General features: G+C 30.5%; 1 protein-coding gene across 2 annotated transcripts in view; it reads left to right on the top strand.

Annotated features, from left to right (window-relative positions):
* The window catches only part of Dach1 (dachshund family transcription factor 1), a 389,973-nt gene that overhangs the window by 343,723 nt on the left and 21,703 nt on the right, over window positions 1-24,547 (top strand). For both annotated transcript variants that reach the window (XM_077792816.1, XM_077792818.1), the window contains 3 exons: window positions 7,203-7,350; window positions 10,496-10,639; window positions 11,122-11,190. In XM_077792816.1, the coding sequence (XP_077648942.1) occupies window positions 7,203-7,350; window positions 10,496-10,639; window positions 11,122-11,190 (361 nt within the window). The remainder of the gene's footprint in view (window positions 1-7,202; window positions 7,351-10,495; window positions 10,640-11,121; window positions 11,191-24,547) is intronic.

The following is a 24,547-nucleotide window of genomic DNA, read 5'->3' as shown; positions in this document are numbered from 1 at the left end:
CCAGATGGAAATTTTTGCCATCTATTCTTCCATATTTGGAGTAGCTGCTGTTAAACATGAGCTTACTGATAACAGTACTCAAAAGTTTCTCTTTTTTTAAAAAAAATTTAACACTCCAAACTCAGTGATATTTTTCTGCACATATTTCCTACCATATTAATCTTTCTCCCAGTAGAAATGTAATTAATTTTATTTACCTCTCCAAGGACATAACAGAAGGCCTTTAATGTAACATATCTTCTCATCTATTAATGTGGCATTTTTAATACTAATGTAATTAGAGTTTCCAGAACTGTATTCAACATTATGGTTTTATAGCTCAGTAATTGAAATAAGTCATCAATCTAGCCTAAACTTAATCATGGTCCAATAATTGATTACATTTTAAAATAAACATAAGACTTTCTCCCCTGAATTTCACTTATATTATTGTTTTCCACGAGTTAAAGTTTGTAGTAAATTTTCTCTTTCATTAAATGCTTTGAGAAAATAGCCCTCAACATTTTTGAGTTTAAATTCCAAAAAGTAGAGAAAACATTTATTTTCTTCTGTATATAACTCCACATGAAGTAAAGAAAAAGCCAAATGTATGTGTGTTCCTTAACTAAAAATTCTTTGACCATATGAGTGAGAATTGAATTTCAATTTCAGGACAGACAGCATGTCTTGGCTTCATCTATGTAAGTCTACGCACGCATCTGAAGAGTAGGTTTACACATGGACCCTTCCATTTTATGTGAACACCTCATATCTTAGTCAAAAACTGACAGTTTGGGAATATTCTTCCCATCCACAGTATGCCAGATATACTAAGACCAAAGAATGCTACCCACATCACCTCAAATTCACTATTCTCATAAAAGAAAGAAAAACTAGAGAAGACACCAGCCTTAAAATGCACAGATTTTTAGATAATTTATTTATTAAAGTGGCCTTAAGCCTGATATGCTCTCCTTTTAATCATATACCTTGCAGACATATTTTAGTAAGAGTTAATGGTAGCATGATAGTCAAGAGAAACTAAATTATTTATTTCTAATCCCAAATTATGGGGACCTTATACCTACATTAAGAATACTTCATTTAAAAAAATTATGTTGTCTACTTCAATCTTACACACAGGTATGTGCACAAATAGACATAGGCATTATATCTACATGTAAATATGCATGTAAATATGTGTACATGAGGTAAAATGCAGATTAAGACTCTTAATGAGTTCCATGAACACATACATGCACTTTCAGATATATGCACACATACATGCTGGATTTATGGTAGGTATGATTTTACATCATTTTAGAAAAGATCATAGATGCTAACTCTTATTATTGTCACATTTATTGAGCTATGGTAATATCCTAGGAGTGGTACAGAATGTTTAAATAGTCATGACCCTGGCTTATTAGACATACAGTATAAATGTGTTTGCTGTCTAAATTCTAATTTGAGTAATTACAGTCTGCCTACCTCAATTTCTGCTGAAGTTTCAATTATATATAATGGGGTTCTCTGCATTCTAGTCTAAATGGTAACATGCTTGTTGTGTAGCAAGTTTAAATCTCTACATTTCCTCTGAAAGTATTTTATTGTTATTAAAATTAATGGCCAACAAACTCGACTAAATAGTGTGTTTAAATTGCTCTGATAGTAAATAACTTAATTTCATGATATACTATAATTTGACAATTCTGAATTATTAAATTTATAATGATTACTAAAATGTTCCCTACATGATACCATTAACAAAACTGAATTTTTATAAATGTCATTTATTTCTGCTTTCAAAGAAGATATGTAGGAAGAAAAAAAATATTTATATATATGAAATTAAGCACCAGATTTTTTATTAAGTAGTGGAAATATACTACCATTTTTGACATTTGAGGTATTTGGAAATTAAAAGTTATAACAGATAAACATGACTACAGTAAAGGAAAATTATTAAGGTAATATAATTTTACATTAATGAGAGAGACATATTTCAATTTTTGTTTTTAGAACCTCATTTATTTTATGTAGAATTTTACTTATTTTATCAATATGGGCAATCTTTCATCATGGCTTTTTCCTTCAAACATATCTTTTTTTGGTGGGGGTGGGGCCAGGGATTGAACTCAAGGGCACTCCACCCCTGAGCCATATCCCCAACCCTATTTTGTATTTTATTTAGAGACAGGGTCTCACCGAGTTGCTTGTGGCTTTGCCATTGCTGAGGCTGGCTTTGAACTTGCCTCCGCCTCCCAAGCCACAGGAATGATAGGCATGTACCACCATGCCTGGCTCAAACATGTCTTTGAGGAACTCCTTGGAAATTTCATGTGAGGAAAATTTAGTGCCAATTATTTGGATATGATACCTTCAAATATTAGCTATCATTAGAATGCATTTAAAGGAGAACTCTACCCACTATTCCTTATTTGAGCTTCCCTGCTATTAATCACAAGAAACTAATAATGTATAGAATCAGATGCAAATTGTTTATCCATTTTTTAACAAAAATTGTTTTAAATGGCTTACCAATATTATAATAAGAATAGGTAAGTAAAAAAATGAAAATGTAAAATATGGTGAAGAATATAAAATTTAATTAGGGATAGTAAGCATTAAAGATTTTTGATATAAAAGGTGTTTGATAAGGTTTGGTTCATTATGGTTTGCCTGCACAGAGAAATTAAGCAAGCAAAGAAAACCCAAAAGGAATGTTCAAACAACATCAAATGGCGATCTCAGAATAAAACACCATAGTGAATTCACTAATAAATAGACAAACTCCATCTATGGTATCTAAGAAATATTCTCTATTTCTGTGTTGGAGGACAAAAAATTAAAAAGGAATTTTATTATTAAACTGAAACATCTGTCTTCAAGTCTTTACATTTTAGTATTATAGTCAGTAATTATATTTTCCATACATTTTAAAAGAAATAAATAATTTGCTTATTTGCATTATACACTGAGTTAAAATACAGTTATACAAAAATGTAGAAGAAAACTTTTCCAAAAAATCCCAATAAAATATGATACTGGCTTCAAAATATGACGTTGGATAACATCAGATATGTTGGTATTATATTTTTTCCTGCTTAATCATAATTATAAGAGTAATATTCTCCCCTTTGCTCCCATTTCCAATTTGGAAAAGAGTATAAATAATACTAAAATGTACCCAAGTTTCTAAACTCAGCTTACTGTGACAAAAAAGAATAGCAATAATCTCAGTAAAACCTGTACTATATACCAAAATTTAAAATTTATATTATATTCAAATATATATATATATTCAAATTTGTAACATATGCAAACAATTTTAATGTGCCAGTCTTTATAATAATAATGCACATTTTACATTGATTTTTTTTATTATTCTCTACAGTGTATTTTATCTTTATCCCCAATTTACATATAAGATTATGGAGGCAGATATGGTCACAGAGTGGTGGTAAAATGTGAATTTAAACCCAGGTTGATTTCCATGTTGTCATATTATAAGACATGACTATATGAATTATAAGAAGATTTATTTATACCTGGAAGTACTTTTTCATGGGGAATCTGTCATTAGTCATCTTTGGAGAACAATAATCAGAACATTAGACTAAGTATATTTTTTCCTTTGCTACAAGAGCTTCTATAATAATAAATTAGTTGTTGTTATTTTTTACTATCTAAAAAAATCTGGTTCTAAAGAACATGATTTCTATACATTTTGCAAAATGATAGGGAAATAGTAGAAGAAAAAAATTAAACAGGTGAGGTTATGATCTCAGCTTAGTCAACTCTCTAGTTTGGGATCTTGGATAAGTCATCTTATCATTCTGACCTTTTTTTTTAATGTTTGGGTGGGATAAGTGATTTCTAAATTCTGTTCAATTAAAGTATTTTATTATCATTATTGAGAGTAAAGAAACACATTATTGACCACAAATTATGTCACATAATTTTCAGGGACACTCAAGAACACTTACTTATCATCTTATTCTGAAATAAATTTGCCTAGACTATAAACATGAACCAGGTTAAGTTTTTGCTCTTGGTTATAAATACCATGTTAAGAAATGGTTCTTTCATGACAATATTACTCGAAGTCTTAGGCAGGCAGATATTTATGTTTTCTAAGCTATAGATAGTTGCAACATTGCTATATCAATGGCAGTGCTCCTGGAGAAAAAAAAGTAATTCTCTCAAAACCCATGAAAATAATATACAAGGTGGATCATTTTAGAAAACAAGAATATTTGTGCATTATGAAAATCATCATGCTTCATATATGGAAAACAAATCTGAGGCTAATCAACCATTGTGTCTCAGAATTGCTGTGCCACACAATAAGTTTAAAATGTATTTCTTTACAATTGTCATTATCCAACTTTACCCTCCTGAGAATTTGAACTCCCCTTAGAAAAAGTTCATGTTTCAAACCTTCAATCTTCTACTGCATTTCAATTGTTACCACACATTTGGCTAGATATTGAATATCCAAGTGAGACACAGAATTTAGTACGAAATTTTGCATACCATATATCTGGAAAATTTACAGAAGTTACACAAATCCAAAAGTATTATCATCACCGATGGTTAAGAAAGTGCTTTAGTAATTTGTAGATGTTGTGAACATTACTTGATACTGCTTCTTTCCAGCCAACTGCTGCATTTAAATTTAATTGTTTTTCTGTATTTTTGTAGCAGAGCTGTCACTGGCAATAACATACTTTTGCATATGCATCAGTTTGGCTCTAGTGCAGATTTTTGTTCACACTGGACTCCTACTGATGTGTGCAGATTTAAAGTCTAAAAATTAAATCTAATTTTATATAGCTTATAAGTAGTCCCTAGAGGGTATTGGATTCTAAAAGCTAATATTTTTCAGACATAATCAGCAGGAATAGGTAATGTACTACCATTAGCCACATTTTAACAAAAGGAAACAGTAAACATAAAAGCTCTTAGCAACTTCATACTTTACTAACGAATATTAATATAAAATTAAACAAATTAGAATTGCAGTTTAACATTATTCAACATGTTTATTCATCATGATTGTTTCATATTTAAAGAACACCAAAATATTGTGTTTTGTCAGCCAAGGACAATAATAGTTTAATAGTAATTTATTTTAAACAGCTACTGATAATACAACCAATCAACACATTAAGTGGTGCCAACATTGGCATCTTGCTAAATAATCTCTAGACATTGCACAGAGAGTACATCTTTCAAAGATAAGTCAACAAGAGCAATCAGAGCAGAAAATTAGAATTTGGTATCTTAGAATTAAAATACAGCTAAACTAAAGTTTTAATTGGGGTGATCTAAAAGGGCACTTGATGTAATGATCTCTTTCATTTGTTACTAATTGTTTGTTCCTGATGAAGAAGAAACATATACAGGAATGTTGAATTGAGCTAAGATGGCAGTTTCCTTAGCAGCTATGTTTTATTGTTGAACAACAAAAGAGTAGGGAGGGGTAAACTGCCACATAGAAATCTTTCTCCAGTTTCTTTCATATCAAACAAGAATTATTCCAGGAAATTCAGGGTCAGGTACAACAAATATGAAATAATTTATATGTGTCCAAAGAGAAAATAAAATGCCTTATGACAGTGCAAAAAAGCTGCATTGGTGGGCTGAAGTAAGGTTACATCTCTAGTGGGCTCACAAATCAAGCTGGAGTTGAAATTCCTGATTCAAACTGCTCACATTGAATCTTGCAAGGGGGATCTTATCTTCAAGTAAGTGTACAGATGGCCTCAACTTTCATCTCATTTATAATTTCAAGTGAAAAATTTAGTCTGTAATATTTACAGATCAACACAAAATAGTTTCAACTTCAAACCAGCATTTATTATTGCTGAATTGAGGGAGATAGAAATTTTAGTTCTAATTTTTACTAGTAATTTTGGTCTATTACATGGAAAATGTTTTCTATATGTTTAACATTCTCACAATCTTATTGTACAAAAAATCTTAGAATACTGCTAATTTTTTTAAAAGAATACAGTAAGTCAAATTTTGTGTATATATCTCCATAATTAGTCATATGAATAAATTTTGTTTTGTTATTCTCAAATTGTTAGAACCATTTTGAATGACTTTAGAAACACAATGTGTTACTAAACTACTAAGTTTTGGATACCTTAAATTTATTACAAGTTTCAAGAAATATATAGCACTATTATAATAATTTCTATTCATGAGATTTGTGTACTTTTATATGTGCTAGGCACTCTCTGGGCACTTGGGATGTAGTACAAAGCAAGAGAAAATAATCCTACCTTAGAGACTATACATTTTACTGGAAAAACACAATATAGGTCAGTGTACAAATAACTCAGTGTGACAATGTTACCTAATGTTAAATGACATGAAGTATTTTATAGGAGGAAGGAACAAGCTATATTTGGAGGGCTATTCCAAATTTGGTGGTAAAAGAAGGCCTCTCTTGAATGGTGACTTTGTGAGGGTGTGAGTCATGTAAAGTTTTGGAGGACAAGCATTCATGTAGGGAAGAGAAAGAGCAAAGTCTCTGAGACAGAGACAAATTGTTGAATTGAAGAAAACAAAGAGCATTGCGTGAGCTAGTATGATCATGCTAGAGAGCGGGAGAATGAGCTCCAAGAAAGTAAGGAGACTACCAGGATTACAGAGGGCTCTATCAACCATATTAAATAACTACTTGCATCAGATTTTTACCCACATTTTCTTTTCAGTTCTTATTTTATTGGTGCATTATAATTTTACATAGTAATATTATGCCACATTATACCATATTCATACACTCACACACACACACACATACATACACACACAATTTAATTTGATCAACCTCCTTCTCCGGTACCCTCCTTCCTCTGCCTGATCCACTTGCTCTCCTCTGCTGATCTTCCTTCTGTTATTATTACTATTATTTTAATTAGTGCATTATGTTTTATACATGCTATGTGTTGCCCTCATTTAGTTTGGGGTCTAGATATTCTAATCAGAAACAATGGAACATGCATGGTATAAATATTTACCTTCTTAAAGTAGTTTAATTAAATTTAGAAGTTTTGTGCTTTATAGTATTTGTCCTAGTGAGTATGGAGTGAATGCAAAATAATTTAAGAATTTGGTGAGTTCTTCCCTTTTAAAATGTTTTTAAGCAACAAATGAAATGTACTTTTCACCAACATATTACCATTCTGAATACCTTCTTTGTACAGGGGCTCTTAAAAGTTGCCATAGATAATGCCAGAGCTCAAGAAAAACAGGTTCAACTGGAAAAAACAGAGCTGAAGATGGATTTTTTAAGAGAAAGAGAACTAAGGGAAACACTTGAGAAGCAGCTGGCTATGGAACAAAAGAACAGAGGTATTGCAGAATTTCTAACTAAGTTTAATACTTTAATCGAAATAGTCAACACAAAAATGTAATAGTATGTTTGGTGGTTTGCTTTGAGAGTGTACATATTTGTTTATTTACCTGCAACTAAAGTTTAGAGCAGAATTCAAATCATGGGCTCACTGTGTTTCTTAATTTCCACTGCTTTTCTTAATTTCCAAAGTACATATTTTCTCTTCTGTTCCTGTCTCAAGGGATTGAAATGTGTCCATTGTATCATTAATTATATAATTGTTGTTGCTTATAGTTTAATTAATTCATACTTTTTTGGACAGTACTAGAGATTGTACCTCTGAGATACATCCCCTACCCTTTTTTTATTTAATTTTGAGATGGGGTCTCACTAAGTTGCTGAGGGTCTTGCCAATTTACCAAGGCTGTTCTTGAACTTTTGATCCTCCTTCCTCAGCCTTCTGAGCCTCTGGGATTACAGATATGCATCACTGTTCCCAACATGAATTAATATTCTTAAAATAAGAAATAAGCCCTGATAAGCTGACAGCCATGAAAAAAGTTTTGTGTTCTTTCACAGCTTCCCTTTGAAAACTTAAGAGTTGTCATAATGCTAACATAGAAAATACTGATTATTCAGGCAAAGCAGGTTTAGTAAGATATTTATCAACTGAAATTGAAGACTGATGAATATCTGAACAAATGAGTAAAGTTGAATGTTTGTATAATTTTCTTTCTGAATACCTCATTTTCATTCTACAAGGTCAAGTACACAGAATAGAAACTAATATGAATTCTTATTGGGTAAAAATAATGATATTATTGATCTGTGAATTGTTTCTTTTAACACATTGTACAGTGCTTGTACAGATAATTTTGAAGGTCATTCACATTTGTATATTTATATATGAATTTGAAGAGTATTTACAACCAACTCCCCCTTTGTTTCAACCACTTGATTCTCCTAAGTATTATAGAAAGTGGAAGAATTTCTTTTCTCCCATTTAATAAGTATTCAGTGTAAACACTTCCCATATTCTCCTTTTATATATTTGATATGGTCATTTAAAGACCATTTTTTTTCAGTTCTCTTTTTAAAACTAGAAAGACTTACAAGGCTGTTTCATTAGTTATTAGTCAACAGCTAGTGGGTTCCTGGGATAAGGTTTATTTGAAAAACTTTCACTTAGGTCAATCGTACCATTCTAAATAATATGGCTTCACTAGATTAAAGGGCTAAAATAATCAAAGATAAACACTGATAATGGATGTGTTCTAAGTGAATAAGGAAGTCCAGGCAGAGAGTTCAGTCTGTGGGGCCATCTTCCATGAGATCACCATGTCTTGTTTTTGTCACACCTGGAGAAGTCTTTCGTATAGTACAAAAAACAGACTCTTGGATTCTTTAAACAACCCTTTGAGTATTTGAGAGACCTTCCTAATTTTATTGGTTCCAACTGGTTAGGAAGTTTTACATTCTGTTTTATTTCTTTAACCACTAGAGGGCAAAACATTCACAGATCATCCTATGAACAACCTATTTAATTAATTATGAACAATAAGTTGAAGGTAATAACCTATCTATCAATTCTTATCTATTATAAATGTGTCTGTTGATGCAGTGTATTACCCTGAAGATAGAACATAGCATCCTATTTGGTTCAATCAAATAGGAGGAAACAAGGAATGGTTGATGGCAACATACTGGGTATAGAGCTATCAATCAAATGGGGACATATAAGTATTTCAAAAATTAGTGTTTCTTTTCAAAGATATTTATAAATAATCACCTTTTGAAAGGAAAATAGTAGGCAAGTAATTTTGTTAAAGTAAGCATATGGTTTTCACATTATTAAGTAAAGGAAATCAGCATTTACTCAATTTAGTCCATGTACATTTTGATTAAAAGTTTTAAAAATTATGATACAGAAATAATAAACTCAACTTGTTAATGGGATACCATCTTAGCAACACTACTAATGATTAATCAAGAAATGCAGAAATTAGAAACTGAAATTAAAGTATTCACTTGAATCATTGTTACCTCATATTCCATTTTGACCAAATATTGTGCTAAATAAAAATAATGGTGTTTTCTAATCAGTAGTAAGAAGTCAAATAGTAAACTTGGGATGATTAATTTTCATGAAAAATAAAAGAATTTTCTCATAGTGGAACACTGACATCCACAATGTTTATCGATGTTTGTCAAAAAAGATGAGTTCAAAGAACACATGCTGAGTGGTTACCATATGTGTGTGTGTGTGTGTGTGTGTGTGTGTGTGCAAGCGTGTGTGTATGTAAAGAAAAAGTTAAAATACAGTTACCATACATTTTGTGAAGTACATGTATTATTATTATTTATTAACATATGCATATTTAAATTGTACAGTAGGAGAAAAATGTATCAGAATCAACTTTTTATATCATAATCTAATTTTATATAAAAGCATATTTTTGTCATCAATGGCACACTATTAGCAGTGCGGTTTTATACTTCACCAGATTCCTACATAATGGAAGTATAATTTTTTAAAATAATTTGTAGTGCTATAAATTTGCTATGAAGAAACAATTTTCTGAGAAAATGGCTTTGTCAAAAAATACTGTTCATGTATGTTAACAATTAAGAGTATTTTGCTCTGCATATACAAAAAATGTTGATGATGTTTTCTAAAATTTCAAGAAAGAATTCTTAAAAACCTAGTTGTTGGTATATTATTTTATAAAATATTTATACAGGAAATGCTTCATTTTTTACTCAAAATTGATGAATTATAAGGAGATAGAAGACCTGTTCATAATGGTTTAGCCTATTTAAACTACCCTTCACTGTTCTTGATACAAGGGCAAAGAACAAGCCACATAATTCATTTACACAAGTTTCTTTTGTCTGTGAGTACAAATGTTTCCTAAAAGTGGTTTCCTATTAGATTTATCTTACATGTTACAATTAGAAGCATTTCTGTAATGCAAGAGTTGGAAGCTAAAATAAAAATTGGCTTCCTTGGACATTTTATTTGGAATCATTTTAGATAAAGGTGAATTTTTTAAAGTTTCTCCTTATAGGTAGAATCAGTACAGCAGGAAACAAAAATGAATGAAAATTAGCAACATCATACAATTACATTTAAAATATTAAAGTATACACACTGTTTTCTAGCCATTGTTCAAAAGAGACTAAAGAAGGAGAAGAAGGCAAAGAGAAAATTGCAGGAAGCACTTGAATTTGAAACAAAACGGCGTGAGCAAGCAGAGCAGACACTAAAACAGGCAGCTTCAACAGACAGTCTCAGGGTCTTAAATGGTAAGAAGGTGCACATTTATGCATGACCAACTTTTATTTTTAATACTCAAAGGGAAATTTAGACACATGTTTGTGGTTTTGTATATTTCAATGTCTTGTGACTCATTCATCTGTGCTTGATGGGAAGAATGTGTTGGAGAAATTCTTTATTTCATATTTGCTTCAATCTTTTTCTGTTGCTTAACCCCAGAATCTGGGACCTGGCATTGCATTTTTGCTTGAGCAAATCTTTTTCGACTGAAACATGACATAATATGAATGGAAGAACTCCACCCTCATTCTATCTTATGAACAACATTATATTTTATTTTTATTCAAATCTCCTGAAAATTCTTAGGGTTATAGTTTTTGTTCAACCTTTAAAAGGTGACAAAGATTTATGAGATTTTAATTCAGTGCTAAAGTAACAGGTTGCTCTTTTTTAAAAAGGACAATAGGAACCAAATGAAATATATGTCACTCTTACCTTTCTGTGCTTTTAGACTCTCTGACCCCAGAGATAGAAGCTGACCGCAGTGGCGGCAGAACAGATGCTGAAAGGACAATACAAGGTAGGAATTTGCAGAAGGCTATAAATCTAGATCTTGCTATATGAGTTTTTCCTCAGCTTTAGCCTGCTATTCAAGCATGTAGCCTACCATCTGGGCCACATCAAAACAAGTTCAAACAAGGTCAAGTTCATCTTGCTTGTTTATATGAGTGAATTCATTTTGTGCTGATAGATTTTCTTTAAATTAACAGGTCATTTCTGTTTATACAATGCAATTAAAAAGGAATAATTAATTTTAAACAATGTATGATTTAATCTTGGACACAGTAAATGTGTTTTATTGAATGTTTAAAGCCCGATCTAATGCAGGAGTGTTTATAAGTTCTATACAACATAAATAAAATAATAGATTAAGCAAATAGGTAGTTCTTAAAATTCCAAAATGTCTAACTACTCATTTTTTGTGACAGCTAGAATAAGGTTTATGCAGAATGAACTAGTTGAATGTTAACAATAAATAAGATTGTTTAGTTCCTATGTGATTTGCAAATATACTATATGACATTATATACATTTTAATAACACTAGTCTGCTGAACAAAATCATATATAGAATACTAAAGGGAGTTGTAGTAAACACTCAGAGGAGCTAAACATGTATACTGCCAAGACCACACTATTAGGAAAGAGCAGGATCAGAAGGTAGCATTTATAGCTAATCAAACATCTATCCTAGAAAACAAACTCAGCCCAACAACATGAATACTAAAAAGAAAAAGAGCATTTTTTGCTATGTCAAATGAAGATGATTCTTCAAAGGGAACCCTAAAATGATTAAGTGGTATAATTATCTGCATTGCTTTTGCTTTGTATTTTCAACTCAATCATATTTAAGATATTATACATTAATTTTGTTACTAAATCAGCTACAAAAATGTGATTCTTGGCATAGTGTAAACAAAGTATACTTTTGCATACTATTATATGTTCAATAAGTAACAATCAGAAACTTGAGGAAACATTCTTTAGGAAATAATGCTGTATTCTTTTGCCTATATTTATTTTATTCCTGGCCATACAGTTAGTCTTTAAATACCAAGGATTGAACCATATGCTATTTTGATATATTTCTTTGGACAGAGATTAATGTAATTGTAGATATTTTTAAAAAATCTCAATTTTTAGAGTATTATGGATTTCAGAACAATTATGTTTGTGTGTATATCATTAAAGACATAAGAATTCTGTTTCATCCTATAAAATGTACACACATATAAGGACAAATTTTGATGGTTAACAAAAATCCATTACTTGTTTTCAGGGATGACAGCTCAATAAGACCAATTTCTATAGGTAGGGTCCAATTTAAGCACTAATTCTGATAATGTTGAAATGATGTAAGGAATCTTGATCATCAGATAGGGGTGAAACAAATTGTGTGATAAACACAGAATCCTTAAGTTTGTTCTAATTCAATATAGGCAAAATTATATACAATATATTCTTATACATAAATGAGAAATTTATTGTTAGTATTAAGTGATTAAGCAATGATCTAACATTTTTAAAAATAGCTCACATAATATGTATGCCATAAGTTCATTGTCAGTAAGCTTTTTGTAATTAATAAAGCTGAAGTTATTTCTAAATTGTAAAATTCACATCTGTTCAAGTACACATCTTAATGTGCACAAAGTCTTGCTCTATGAGGTCAAAATATCCACAGTATTCACTCTTTATTGTGATTTGTTTATTCTGTTAAAAAATAGTAATCACAAGTTGCCTTTCCTTTGCTATCCAGAAAGCTATCAGTTGAGTAACACAGTAAACCTACTCACATAACCTCATGATTAGAAAAACAAAACATATGTACAATTATGCATAGTAATTTACAGCCAAATATAAATTACTATAAATTATTATTCTTGTTTCTAATTGTAACATAAAATCATTTATTTATACAGCCTGCCAATGTTCATATAGCTCAAAATGAAGTTTTTAAAAAAACACTTAACTCAAAATTTATGACTTTTGTTCTTTAATGCATTTTCCCCCATATGTGAAAAACAAACAAACAAACAAAAACTGCAGATGAATCTGTGACTTAAAAAGGTATTTCATTAGCAGTTGGATGCTTCTATAACTTTAAAAACAGCAGAATAAAGAAATCTTTTGCCACTTTAACTCCATTATATAAGCTCATTTTGCCCTTTGAATGTTTTCTAAACTAAGACTAAATAATAATACATTTGGAAGCTAACAAACTGAATAAAATTACTGTGGAGAGAAGAAATTAAAAAAGAAGAGTGATTTAGTTAAATTCTCTCCTAAGCAGGAGAATGGAAGAGGCAAATAAGCAAGAACTAAAACTCATGTTTAATTTGTGAAATGGTCTATGTCATGCATTTTGGGAGGCAAAAGCACCTGCTGTTTCACAATTCAAGGACATAGACTCCACCTCTTGCTTCCTTGGTTTTCAGTCTCCCACTATCCTCAAGCCCAGGTGTTAACAATATTCTTTGTATTCTTTTATACTCCCTACCCAACCATAAATGAAATTATTCTCAATTCCAAAATAAACTCAACTTAATTGAGAAAGAAAAAAAGAAACAAACTATAATTTTTATGCTTGTCGGTTATTTTTAACATATTAGCAATCAATAAATGCCACACTTGGCCCAAGAACTAGTCCCCTAGATGTTGGGCACCTAAATACAGTTCAAGTGCTAAGTCATTACCCCCAATAAGTACCTCAGGTAGAGTAAATATTGCTTCATTGACACTTTATATCACATTTCCATAAAACTAAAGAAATGGGAAGGAGGAAATCAAACTGGTTTAAAAAATATTCATGAAGGGAAAAACACTGAATAATTTAAATTTTCTTGGTAAGTAATGTAAATCAACTCATGGTACATAGAGATAAATTCTTTATTTTTTTCTAATAACTGACTTAAAATTCATTAGTTTGGTGGAGATTTTACAAATATAGAATAAACATTCAAAATTTAAAAAAATAGTTCAGAGTCTGAAATCAGGTCCAATCCTTAATATATTAAGGAAGAACTGAACCTGATGTTTGTCTCCCTCCCTCTCTCACCCTTTACACACTATTGTACCTCTTCTACACAAATTCCTAATTCCTATCATACTGGAATTTTTGTTGATGTTATTTTTCTGAAAACCTTATTTCTTTCCTCACCCACCAAGGACATTCCCTCCTCTTCTTTGCATTTACTTGCCCATCCTTGAAGGCTGAGCTTAAAAGTTACTCTATTGAGGAACATTTTTCAGATTCCTCCCCCTGCTCCTGGGGTACCTACCTGTCCTTTAGAACCAGTTCTGCCTACTATAGGTTCTTACCACACTTTTCATTTCTCCACTGGAAAATGCTTTGTACTTGTAATTCTTTCTGAAGCATTTTCTTCGATCAGAGAAAGCTGGGGCTGAGTGTAAGCCATCAATGTTTTGTTTATGACTGGTACACGTCTGGCAACATGCAAGGGTCACAGTAACACTTGATACATATTTCCTGAAGGAATGAATTAGATACTGGGAAATTAAGATCTATATTAGATCCTGTGGATATGAAGATTCTTACTGTTTGATATTTCTCAGATATTAGTTGGAAAGACTGATGGGAGAAAATAAAGGATGAATTCTGACTAGGAATGTCAGAAATATAAATTCTGGAAGAATTAATCTTCATATTTGATAGCTCAATTAACAGTGCATATTCTTCTTTGTATACAATATATATATTAGTTGTCAATGTACCTTTATTTTACTTACTTGTGGTGCTGAGGATCAATCCCAGTGCTTCACACATGCTAGGCAAGTGCTCTACTTGAGCTACAACCTGAGCCCTTTTGTGTTACAATTCTAATGCATTTTATTGTTTGCACATTTGACAAATATTCAGGTTCTACTCATTTACATCCACATTTCTATTTTAAATCCCATATTTCATTTAACATCCCATGATCACATTTACTAAGTAACATAATTTTCTTTTGTTTAATATACATTAATAATAACCTCATGCATATTTTCTGAGTATAATTGCAAAAGTTTAAATCTTAACAATTTTCTACCATGTACAGATTCTTCCATAAGATAGGAGAATCATGAATACTGCTGTTCCATCTATATCTTTTTTATAAGATTTCTGAAAAGTCTAAAAGTTTGTTTTCAAAATAGTAGCTTTTTGCTTATTAAGTACAAACCTAGTCTTTTAAATTAAAAAAATAACAAAAATCAATGGAAATGGGAACCATAGTTCCCCTGACATCTTAGGCTATCTGCAAATTATGCTTGCAAAATTTTGACTTCACTTGAAAGTATCTCTCTTTCATTTACATCCAGTGACCATATCAAAACTATTTGGCTTTTTATTCTTTTTGACTGATCTCAGATCACAGAAAACCAAATATTCTTCCAATAAAAAGGCATAAAAGACTTGTCTACACATTAACAATTTTTTTTCCAATTTAATATCTTCTTTCTGCTTCCTATATATTTGAGGATATGTGCTCAATTTCAAAATTATTCATTTATTCAACAAATATTTATTCAACATTGATGATATTCCAAGCGCACTTTTATTATGTTATTGCATTAGTATTGGAAAAAGGACTTTAAGATATATTGAATCTCTTTATTGTGCAAAGGAGGAAATTGAGGCTTAGTGAGGGTGGATGACTAATTCTTGACCACACCAAGAATTCATCAGAGATAAAACTCTTGCTTTCCACACCACCCATTTTCTTCCTGAGTGCTTTCAGATTTGGATTATTAATTATGTCCTCCTTTCTCCTTAAAATTTATTATTATTATTATTATTTGATTCATAACTTGTAGCTCCAAAACATACTGCATATTATTCTTAAGAAGAAAATTCATATATCTGATTAAGCTTTTGATTGAATCAAATGTTCTAGCACTCAGTGAATTTCCTATTAATACATTTTCCTTCATTTAGACTTTAGGATACTACATATTAGGTGGAAATATTTACTTACTTAAATAGTGAGGTGGATCAGGAATTGATATATATTCAGTCTTTCCTCCTTTTCTGTTTGATATTCTAAGTTAAAGGCATGGTTATCTAAATCTTAGAGTAGCTAACTTATTTTCTCACTGTCATCCTTCTAGTTAGTTGGATTTTGCACTGAAATCCAGATTTATGACCCCAAAGACTTTGTTCTTTCCACCATGTTTTGCTTCCTGGACTTACATGTCTTTTATAGGATAATCACTTGCAGCCATATCAGCCATTTTGGATAGTTAGCACATTGCCTGTTAATGACTTAAAAAGTCCACATGATCTACTTCTAGGGAATGATTTGCAGCTGGAAAAATGTTTCTTGCTTTTTATCTTCTTACAAGCCATTATGCTTATACTATGTTTATAGACCCTTCAGACACACTGGGAAAACTCATTCTAGGCAAAGAAAGTAAAAGAGTAATGAAAAAATTAAGAAATTAATCAGATTTTATAAAAGATTCACATTCATCACTACAACATAATATATAATGAACTTATGATAAACTTAAAAGTCAATAACAAATCTAATTTCTCTATAGTTTATGACACTTGTGAGAGTCTCTTGGTTTTCTTTGAAGTACACATTTAATTCTAAGTTGTGTTTTAGTCAGTTTTTTGCTGCTGTGACTAAATGACATGACAAGCACAACTGTAGAGGAAGAAAAGTTTATTTGAGGGCTCACGGTTTCAGAAGTCTTAGTCCATAGAAAGCCAGCTCCATTCCTCCAGGCTTGAGGTGAGGCAGAACACCATGGTGGAAAAGTATGGCAGAGGGAAGCAGTTCACGTGGTGATCAGAGGCATAGAGACAGAGAGATCTCCACTTGCCAAATACAAATGTATACCCCATAGCCATGCCCCTAATGTACCATTTCCTCCAGCCATACCCTACCTGCCTCCAGTTACCACTCAGTAAAATCCATCAGAGAGTAATTTGCTGATGAGGTTAAGGCTGTAACACAAATCATTTCTCCTCTGAACCTTGCATTGTCTCACATGTGAGCTTTTGGAGGACACCACATCTAAACCATAACAAGTTGCTAAATGACATTCCAAGTCACTTTAGCAGTGTTGAATTGAATGCTACTTAAACTTATCACTTTTAAGATCTTTATGAAAGTATCTTTCTAATTTGATTGTCATATAATCATTTTATGTATATTTCTGTTTCTAATACTTGAAAACTGACTTAATGTAGGAATGAAGATTCTTTAGGCACCTCTACAGAATCTAGCATTTCTGGGCAATAATATATACACAATTAAATTTTAGCTATCAATATTAAATTTTATTATTATGAATTAATATATTTATTATAGTACCTGGCAACTGATAAACACTGACGCTATTATTACTCTAACATATGATTTTGATTTCCTTTTTTGGAGAATTGGTCTTCATTTATTATACAGTGTTGAATTACATCCATAGTTAAGTGTTTTGGTCTTACAAGAATATTTTTTGGTTACCTAAGTAAATTTTCCATATTTAAATATTTCTTTATTTGGATTAAAAGGGGAAACAGGGAAGACTTTCTTAAGAACAAAACAAATAATAATATAGGGTTTAAAACTGAACTCTGGACTGATAGTATATCATATTGACTTTCTTTTTCACTTAGAAATAAATGATCATCCCAGGGATTTCTTAAAACTATTTTTCTTGATCTTAATATATAAATATTAGAATGATGTTACTGTGAACAAAACAAAACAATAATAATTTTTCTCCTAGTACCTTGGCACTGGTTTCTGATGTTTGGCAGCATTTCAATGCAACTAATCAATTTAAGACAGTATTGATTAAGTTGAACAAAAGGTGCTATTGATTGTTGGTGGTAACCAATAAACAGGCTATTGTTTTATAGTTATCACAGGTCATTGTTAACTACTTGTTTAACTGAAATCAGACTTTCTGTTAAATAAAAAGTTTCAGAAGATCATCATGAATTTTGATCTTTATAAAATTTTAGAATAATGTTTTCTCATGATTTCAGTATAATTTTTTTTCTTTTAAAATATATAAAAAAGCAAATCTTGCTTTTGGATATAAGTGATATAAGTGGATTTACTTAAACTACAAATATTGAAGACACCTTCTAGGTTTTTGTTTGAAATGGTTTCTTTATAATTTAAACCAATTATGAAATTAGACATAGTGAACATTAAGTATGAAGCTGCTGAAACAGTAAAACAATAATTATTACTACGTAGCATTATTTCAATGTGCTGTTTACATAGAGCTAATTTTCCAAATTCCTAATTCATTTTTAATAGCAAAGCAAGATTGTGGTCATTATGTCTCTGTTTAGGGCAGGACATTTCATGAGGTTTTGTGATGTTATTTCAATTCTCACTACATTGTCCAAATGTAAAGCAGAGTAATGAAGGCAAAATGAATGGATTTATTTGAAATCATTTTCCTAATATAAATAATGTAATAGAGGATTGGCAATGTGAAAGTTCAGAATTACTTTTATCTGGGATATCAGGGATACTGGATTGAAATTGAACATTTAGAGGAAAATGAACATTATACAACTAAATTGCTTTTAAGTAATGAATGAGATCATTATTAATACAAAATATAACAATGTTTTATTAGCATGCCAAAATTAAAAAATTGAATTAAACTGGCTTGTTCATGAACAACTTGTATACTGTCTGAAGACCTATAATCAAAGAAGAGTGATAAATAGAAATTCAGAACAATTTTAACTAAAGATCAATGTGTAAGGATGTTAAAACAAATATATCAGTGAAATCCAAAACAGATCCTAATTTAGAAAGTATAACATAAATCTGTGCAGACAGTGAAATATGCAAAGAAACTTGAGGAATTTAGAAATCCAGAGGATTTACTTTGTAAGAAATAAAATGTAGTTTTCAGATTTGGTTTTAAAAAATATTTAAAAGCTCAATATATATGAGAGAAAATATATGTTCATTTAAATGGTTTTTTTAGTTCCTTTGAAACAATGACTAGCTGCAAGGCTGAGGGAAGTATCAGAGAGCCAGTAGAAAAATAAACCTGTCATTTTAATTTTATATATTTTTATTAATGATACTTTTTTATTATAATGAATGCCAAACAACTTAGAAAGTTGTTTTTTGTTTGGGTCAATACTTTAGTTTCTTAATTTTCAGGCAGCATATTATCTTTAGACTTAAGGAAAACTTATTTACAATAGGTTTTTCCTTGTAGTTTTTTCACCTTTATTATCAAGGGGAAAACTAATGAGCATTTATTCAATTAACTTGCTCAATGAAGATTGTAACAGTAGAATATACATATAATATCTAGCAAGATGAAGGTGATTATATTTAGTGATGTAGATTAGAAGTATCTCTAGTTGTTCATATTCTCAAAGACTGTTTTCACTTTTTTGTCTATTAGATTGCAAAAGCAGCTTCAGAGAAATTTTGAAAAACAGAGTAGTTTTTTAGGTGAGGTTTTTTTTTTTTAAAAAATTATCCTGAGAAATGTTGTTTTAATTAAAGAGTCAAAAAAGTGATCTGAAAATATTTAATTTATAGAAAAAGAACTCCCATATTTAAGTATGTGCATTAAAATACAAGATTTCTATGACAAACTTTTTTAAAATGGCACAAAAATACATGGTTATAGAAAGCATGACATCAATTTCAATAGCATATACACGTTTATACATTCAAGACATGTAACACCCTTTGATATAAATTCTCTTTTAGAAAAAAATTAAAACATCATCACTTAGTCTATAAATATAAAAGTGCTTATGGTGCATTATTCCACCTCCCATGGTTAGGGACAGAATGCAGACATGCCACAATAATGTTTTTTTTATTTCTACTGTTCGAACCATATTAATGAGAACATCATTTTGGAGAACTAATTATTTCTATTTGTCTTGTGTCACACTTTCTAATTCCCCTATATTAGTACAGCCAAAGCAAATTAATTGCTTTTCCAGCAGTTGAACCTTGTCCAAGAATGAGCTCACATTCTCTTCCAGTTTCCCTGTTTGTGGGAGTGCATTGTGTCAAAAATTTTTCTTGATACTAAACATAGTCTTGAGAATACCTTTACAGATTTCTGTGTGCTCACTTGATGAAATTTATAAGTTTAAGTGACCCGCCAGGAAAGATAAAGTTCTTAGCTGCAAGATTATACATCAAAACAGTTAAAGTGAAATTAAAATTAAATGAATGAATCTCACTGAAGCAAAAAAAGCAGTAATTAATGGTTCCCTTAATTGTCTTCATAAAATATTTGCATGGGTCTAATTTGCATAATTTGCATGTATTAATTAATCTTTCAAAGGAATTTTGTGCTGAGAGAAGCCAAAAAATCTCTTTGTTTTATTTAAGATCTAATGAAATATTTATCTTCTTTAATGAACTTCTCATCTTCATTAAAATAAAAATTGCAAAAGTTTGTATGTTTTAAATGCTTTTATAATTGAAGTATTCAAAAAATCTCTTTAGACTTACAACAACTGAAAAACAAACACATTATTTAGCATTCAGTATCATTTTAGCAACAGAAACACTAAAAAAAAGAGAAAGCTCAATTTCACTTTTTCAAAGGTAGAAAAGCATTTGATAGATGAATATAGTTATTTAATTTTAAAAAAAGGCAATTTTTAAAGTCCTGATACTCCTTCCAGTGGCATGGATGAGAAAAAATTAGTATGTTAGTTGTTTGGAAAAATGGTTCATTGGTTGAAAACATTTTAGCTGTTCAAAGAAATTAGTTCATAAAAATCAAATGTTATTATTAACAACTACTATATTGACTAGCAGTGTTTTTCTGGCATGAGCGGTACAGTTCCAACTTCATTCTAAGTCTGTCCTTTGAAGAATTGCAGCAAGAGCTTCTCCTCTCACAAACTAAGAGATCACAGGGAAAACCAAGAGACGTGCCTTGGAAGGGATGAAATCTAAAATCTCAGGAAGTGCCAAATTGTATGTATTCAAGGGAACAGAGAAATAATGTGAGGAGAGAGCCTGGTAGTTAAAAAGCAATGAGGGAAGGGAAATGGTGATCTGTTAATGGGATTTGTTCTTTCTGACACAGCTGTGTTTTAATATATTACAAAGAACATCAACTAGCACTGATTTTCATGGCAACCTCATTTTATATTTGAAGAAACTGAGGCACACAGACATAAATTACTGAACTCTGTCAACTGAAGACCGTTGAGTCCTTTTGTCTCCATATGCCTTGCTTCCTATATGACAGCAATCTTTTTATCTCAAGATAATTTATGAAGTGGCTATGAGTAACTAAATGGTAAACTAGATGATGAGGGTAGCATAAATTTATGAAGATTAAGATTCAAAATGCAAATATATACTTCTTTTCATGTAGAGATTAGGAATGTGATAAAGTCAATTAAATTGACCTTGGGATTTCTGTAGAAAAAACCTCATTTTTATTAGAAAGGTATTTTCATTAGGTAAAGATTATTGTACACCCCTTTAACCACACTCAACTTGCATTTTCTCAGAAAGTTTCCTCTAAAGTATAACAAAGTTTACCCTTATCTAAAGTGAAGAAAAAGAAGTCTACTATTTTATAGGAATTGTCAAATTCACTTATAAAATAAATGCCAAATATGGATTTTCTTTAGCTTTAATATTATAATTTACATAAATGACTTCAAAATGATTCAAATTAATATAACATAATGCTCAAAAAGCAGTATTGTACTGAAAGTGGCAGTATAGTGTCAACTACCATTCATTCATTTTGTGACCTTGGTAACTTACATTAACTGCTAATATCTATTCTATTTTTGATATTTTTATCAAGATGGCAAAAGTATCTACTTCTTTTCTGTGAGCATACACACACACACACACACACACACACACACACACACAAAATGTGTCTATGGTTCATTTGTACATACACACATAGATTCTGAATCCAGAATTCCAAGGCTTAAATTACCATGCTGCTATTTATTATTTGTATAATAGTAAGAATATAAATTAATCTTCATTTTTTAGGTTCTCAATCTGTAAATTTCAGATAAAGATAATAAATATCTTATACATTTTTTAATATGGATTAAATGGATTTGTATGTGTACAAAACAGAATGAAGACTGGTAGAGGCAGAGTGCTGAAATATTTGCAATTTTTACAATTATGCACAAATTTAATGTAATAGTACTTGCAATGATATTCATTTTGGAAAAAATTAACCATATCTTGGATGATTTTTTTAAAAAAATTCTCCCAAGTCAAAGAATATTTTTTTTTCTGTATGACTCACACTTTTTCTTTAAGGCATAATTTAAGCTGGAAAATGATAATTATATTCACCAGATTGTCCAGAGTACATAAAAAAAATTCATAATAGGGTGTGAATTTCAGTATTTATGTAATTTAAACAATGAAGCTTAAGGAGATTAATTTTCAGCCACATATTATGTAAGACTATTTATCTTCTTCAAAATTAAATAAAAAACTACTTATTTTTGACTCAAATTTAAGATGGAAGTGTTAGAGCTTTTTAATTTTTTATGGTATTTTGGCAAATTTCTCTTAATATGATTTGTATTTTCATATAGTGTGGAGTATCTACAGACTCTTCTAATTCATATATAATCACACTCCTGAGATAGTAAATCTCCAAACATAGTTCCACTTAAGCTTACTAATTACACCTATAAAACGATGAATGATGGCTACAAATTATTGGATCTGACTCTTATTCTTTATTTATTTCTCCCTGGGAGAAAGAGTGCTGGATGGGAAGATTTTTAGACCATAAATTTTTCTCATACACATTCAGGTGTGCAGTGTTTAACTTTATTCTGTACTATGGTTTTACATTAACAAATGAAAGCTGATGAAATCATCGTACCAGAATTAAGAACTACTTATTTGTTTTTCATGGTAAAACCTCTTCTTGTATTAACAATTTCAGCATCTTATTTTAATTACTTGTATAGATTAATATAGTTTTAGGCCTACTTGAATCCCAGTCATTATTGTCTTCTGGCTTGCTTTAATAAATTTCTTCAGTAAAGTTTTATGAAATTTCACTATCTAGTCCTTCAGCCTAGTTAAAGAGTTGAGAATGAGGAGAATTTTCACAAATGAGAAAAGATTAAATATAAGCAAAGAGGAATGGAAAGCATATTCCTCTTCTATACCAACAGATGGCACTGGGTTCCAACCAACTGTTGCCCATGTGGAATCATAAGACCAGTAGTGCTATATCCATTTTCTAAAGAAATTCAGAAAAACACATTTTGTAAAATTACAGATTTTTAAAAACAATGTGGAAGCCCAAACAAGATGGTTTATTTATGTGTTCTCTAACGATATTAAGATAGATAAAAGAACTGTGAATCTCAAAAAGCTTGTAATACAGCATGTCAACATACAAACCAAATTGAAAATATCTCCAAGTCACAAATAAAGTCTTTATCAAATGAATGCAGTGACTTCCCCTAAGTGCTTTAAATTCAGGCATACTTTGGAGATAATATTTTGAAGACTGTTTGCCCAAGTTTTCCCTTAAATTATGCAATTCAGAGTAATCCTATTGTATTAGGCATTTAAGTGGTATGAATATTACCAAGAATAAAAACATACAATATTTTGTACATTCAAATTGTTATTCTTAAGTTATTAGGATAAAGAACATTTAAAGAAATTGCAAAATACTTTGAAGAATCGATTTATCATGTACTATAGCTAATAGGCTTGTACTTGCCTGAGAAGTCAGGATAAATCCTGAAATGTGTCCTGTTAAATGAAAATATGTGTCAAAAGTCTCAATGAAAATAAAGAGTGGAGTAAGTGTGATAGATAAAAAGAAAAAAAAGAGTTCATGCAATAGAAGTCATGTTTGTAGTCTATCTCTTGGAACAAATCTCATATAACCCTGTCTTTTCTGGATATACAATCCCTTTGAGATATGTCATACTTTTACATTTACTTTCCAAGGGTTACCAGTAGTATACTTAATAAGTGACTACAATATACTTTTTCTCTAAATAATTACATTAAATGTATATATTTTATTGTAGTACTAAAATGAAAATTTAAAATATGGGCAAAATTTAACCACTGGCTTATTGTACCATTTTACAACTACAAATATAACAAATGAAAGCAGGTAGCTTCATTGCATTGAACTAATTTGAACTGAAACTAGGCAGAAACTTCCTCACTGGCTCTCAAAAGGACACCCTTACCAAATCAAGATTAAGCCCATTGGATTGGTTATCAACACCAACAGGTCAGTTATCCAGAGGAAGTATAAAAACACCAAAGTATATGAGCTGTCATGTTAAACAGATAGGAAATCTCATTTTGTTAATAAAACTGGGAATAGTATTTAGTTTAAATTCTACAGTCTCTCATATCT

Source organism: Urocitellus parryii, chromosome 2, assembly GCF_045843805.1.
Source record: "Urocitellus parryii isolate mUroPar1 chromosome 2, mUroPar1.hap1, whole genome shotgun sequence".
Lineage (NCBI taxonomy): Eukaryota > Metazoa > Chordata > Mammalia > Rodentia > Sciuridae > Urocitellus > Urocitellus parryii.
Note: the sequence above shows the minus strand (reverse complement) of the source record. Positions and strands in the feature narration are given on the sequence as shown.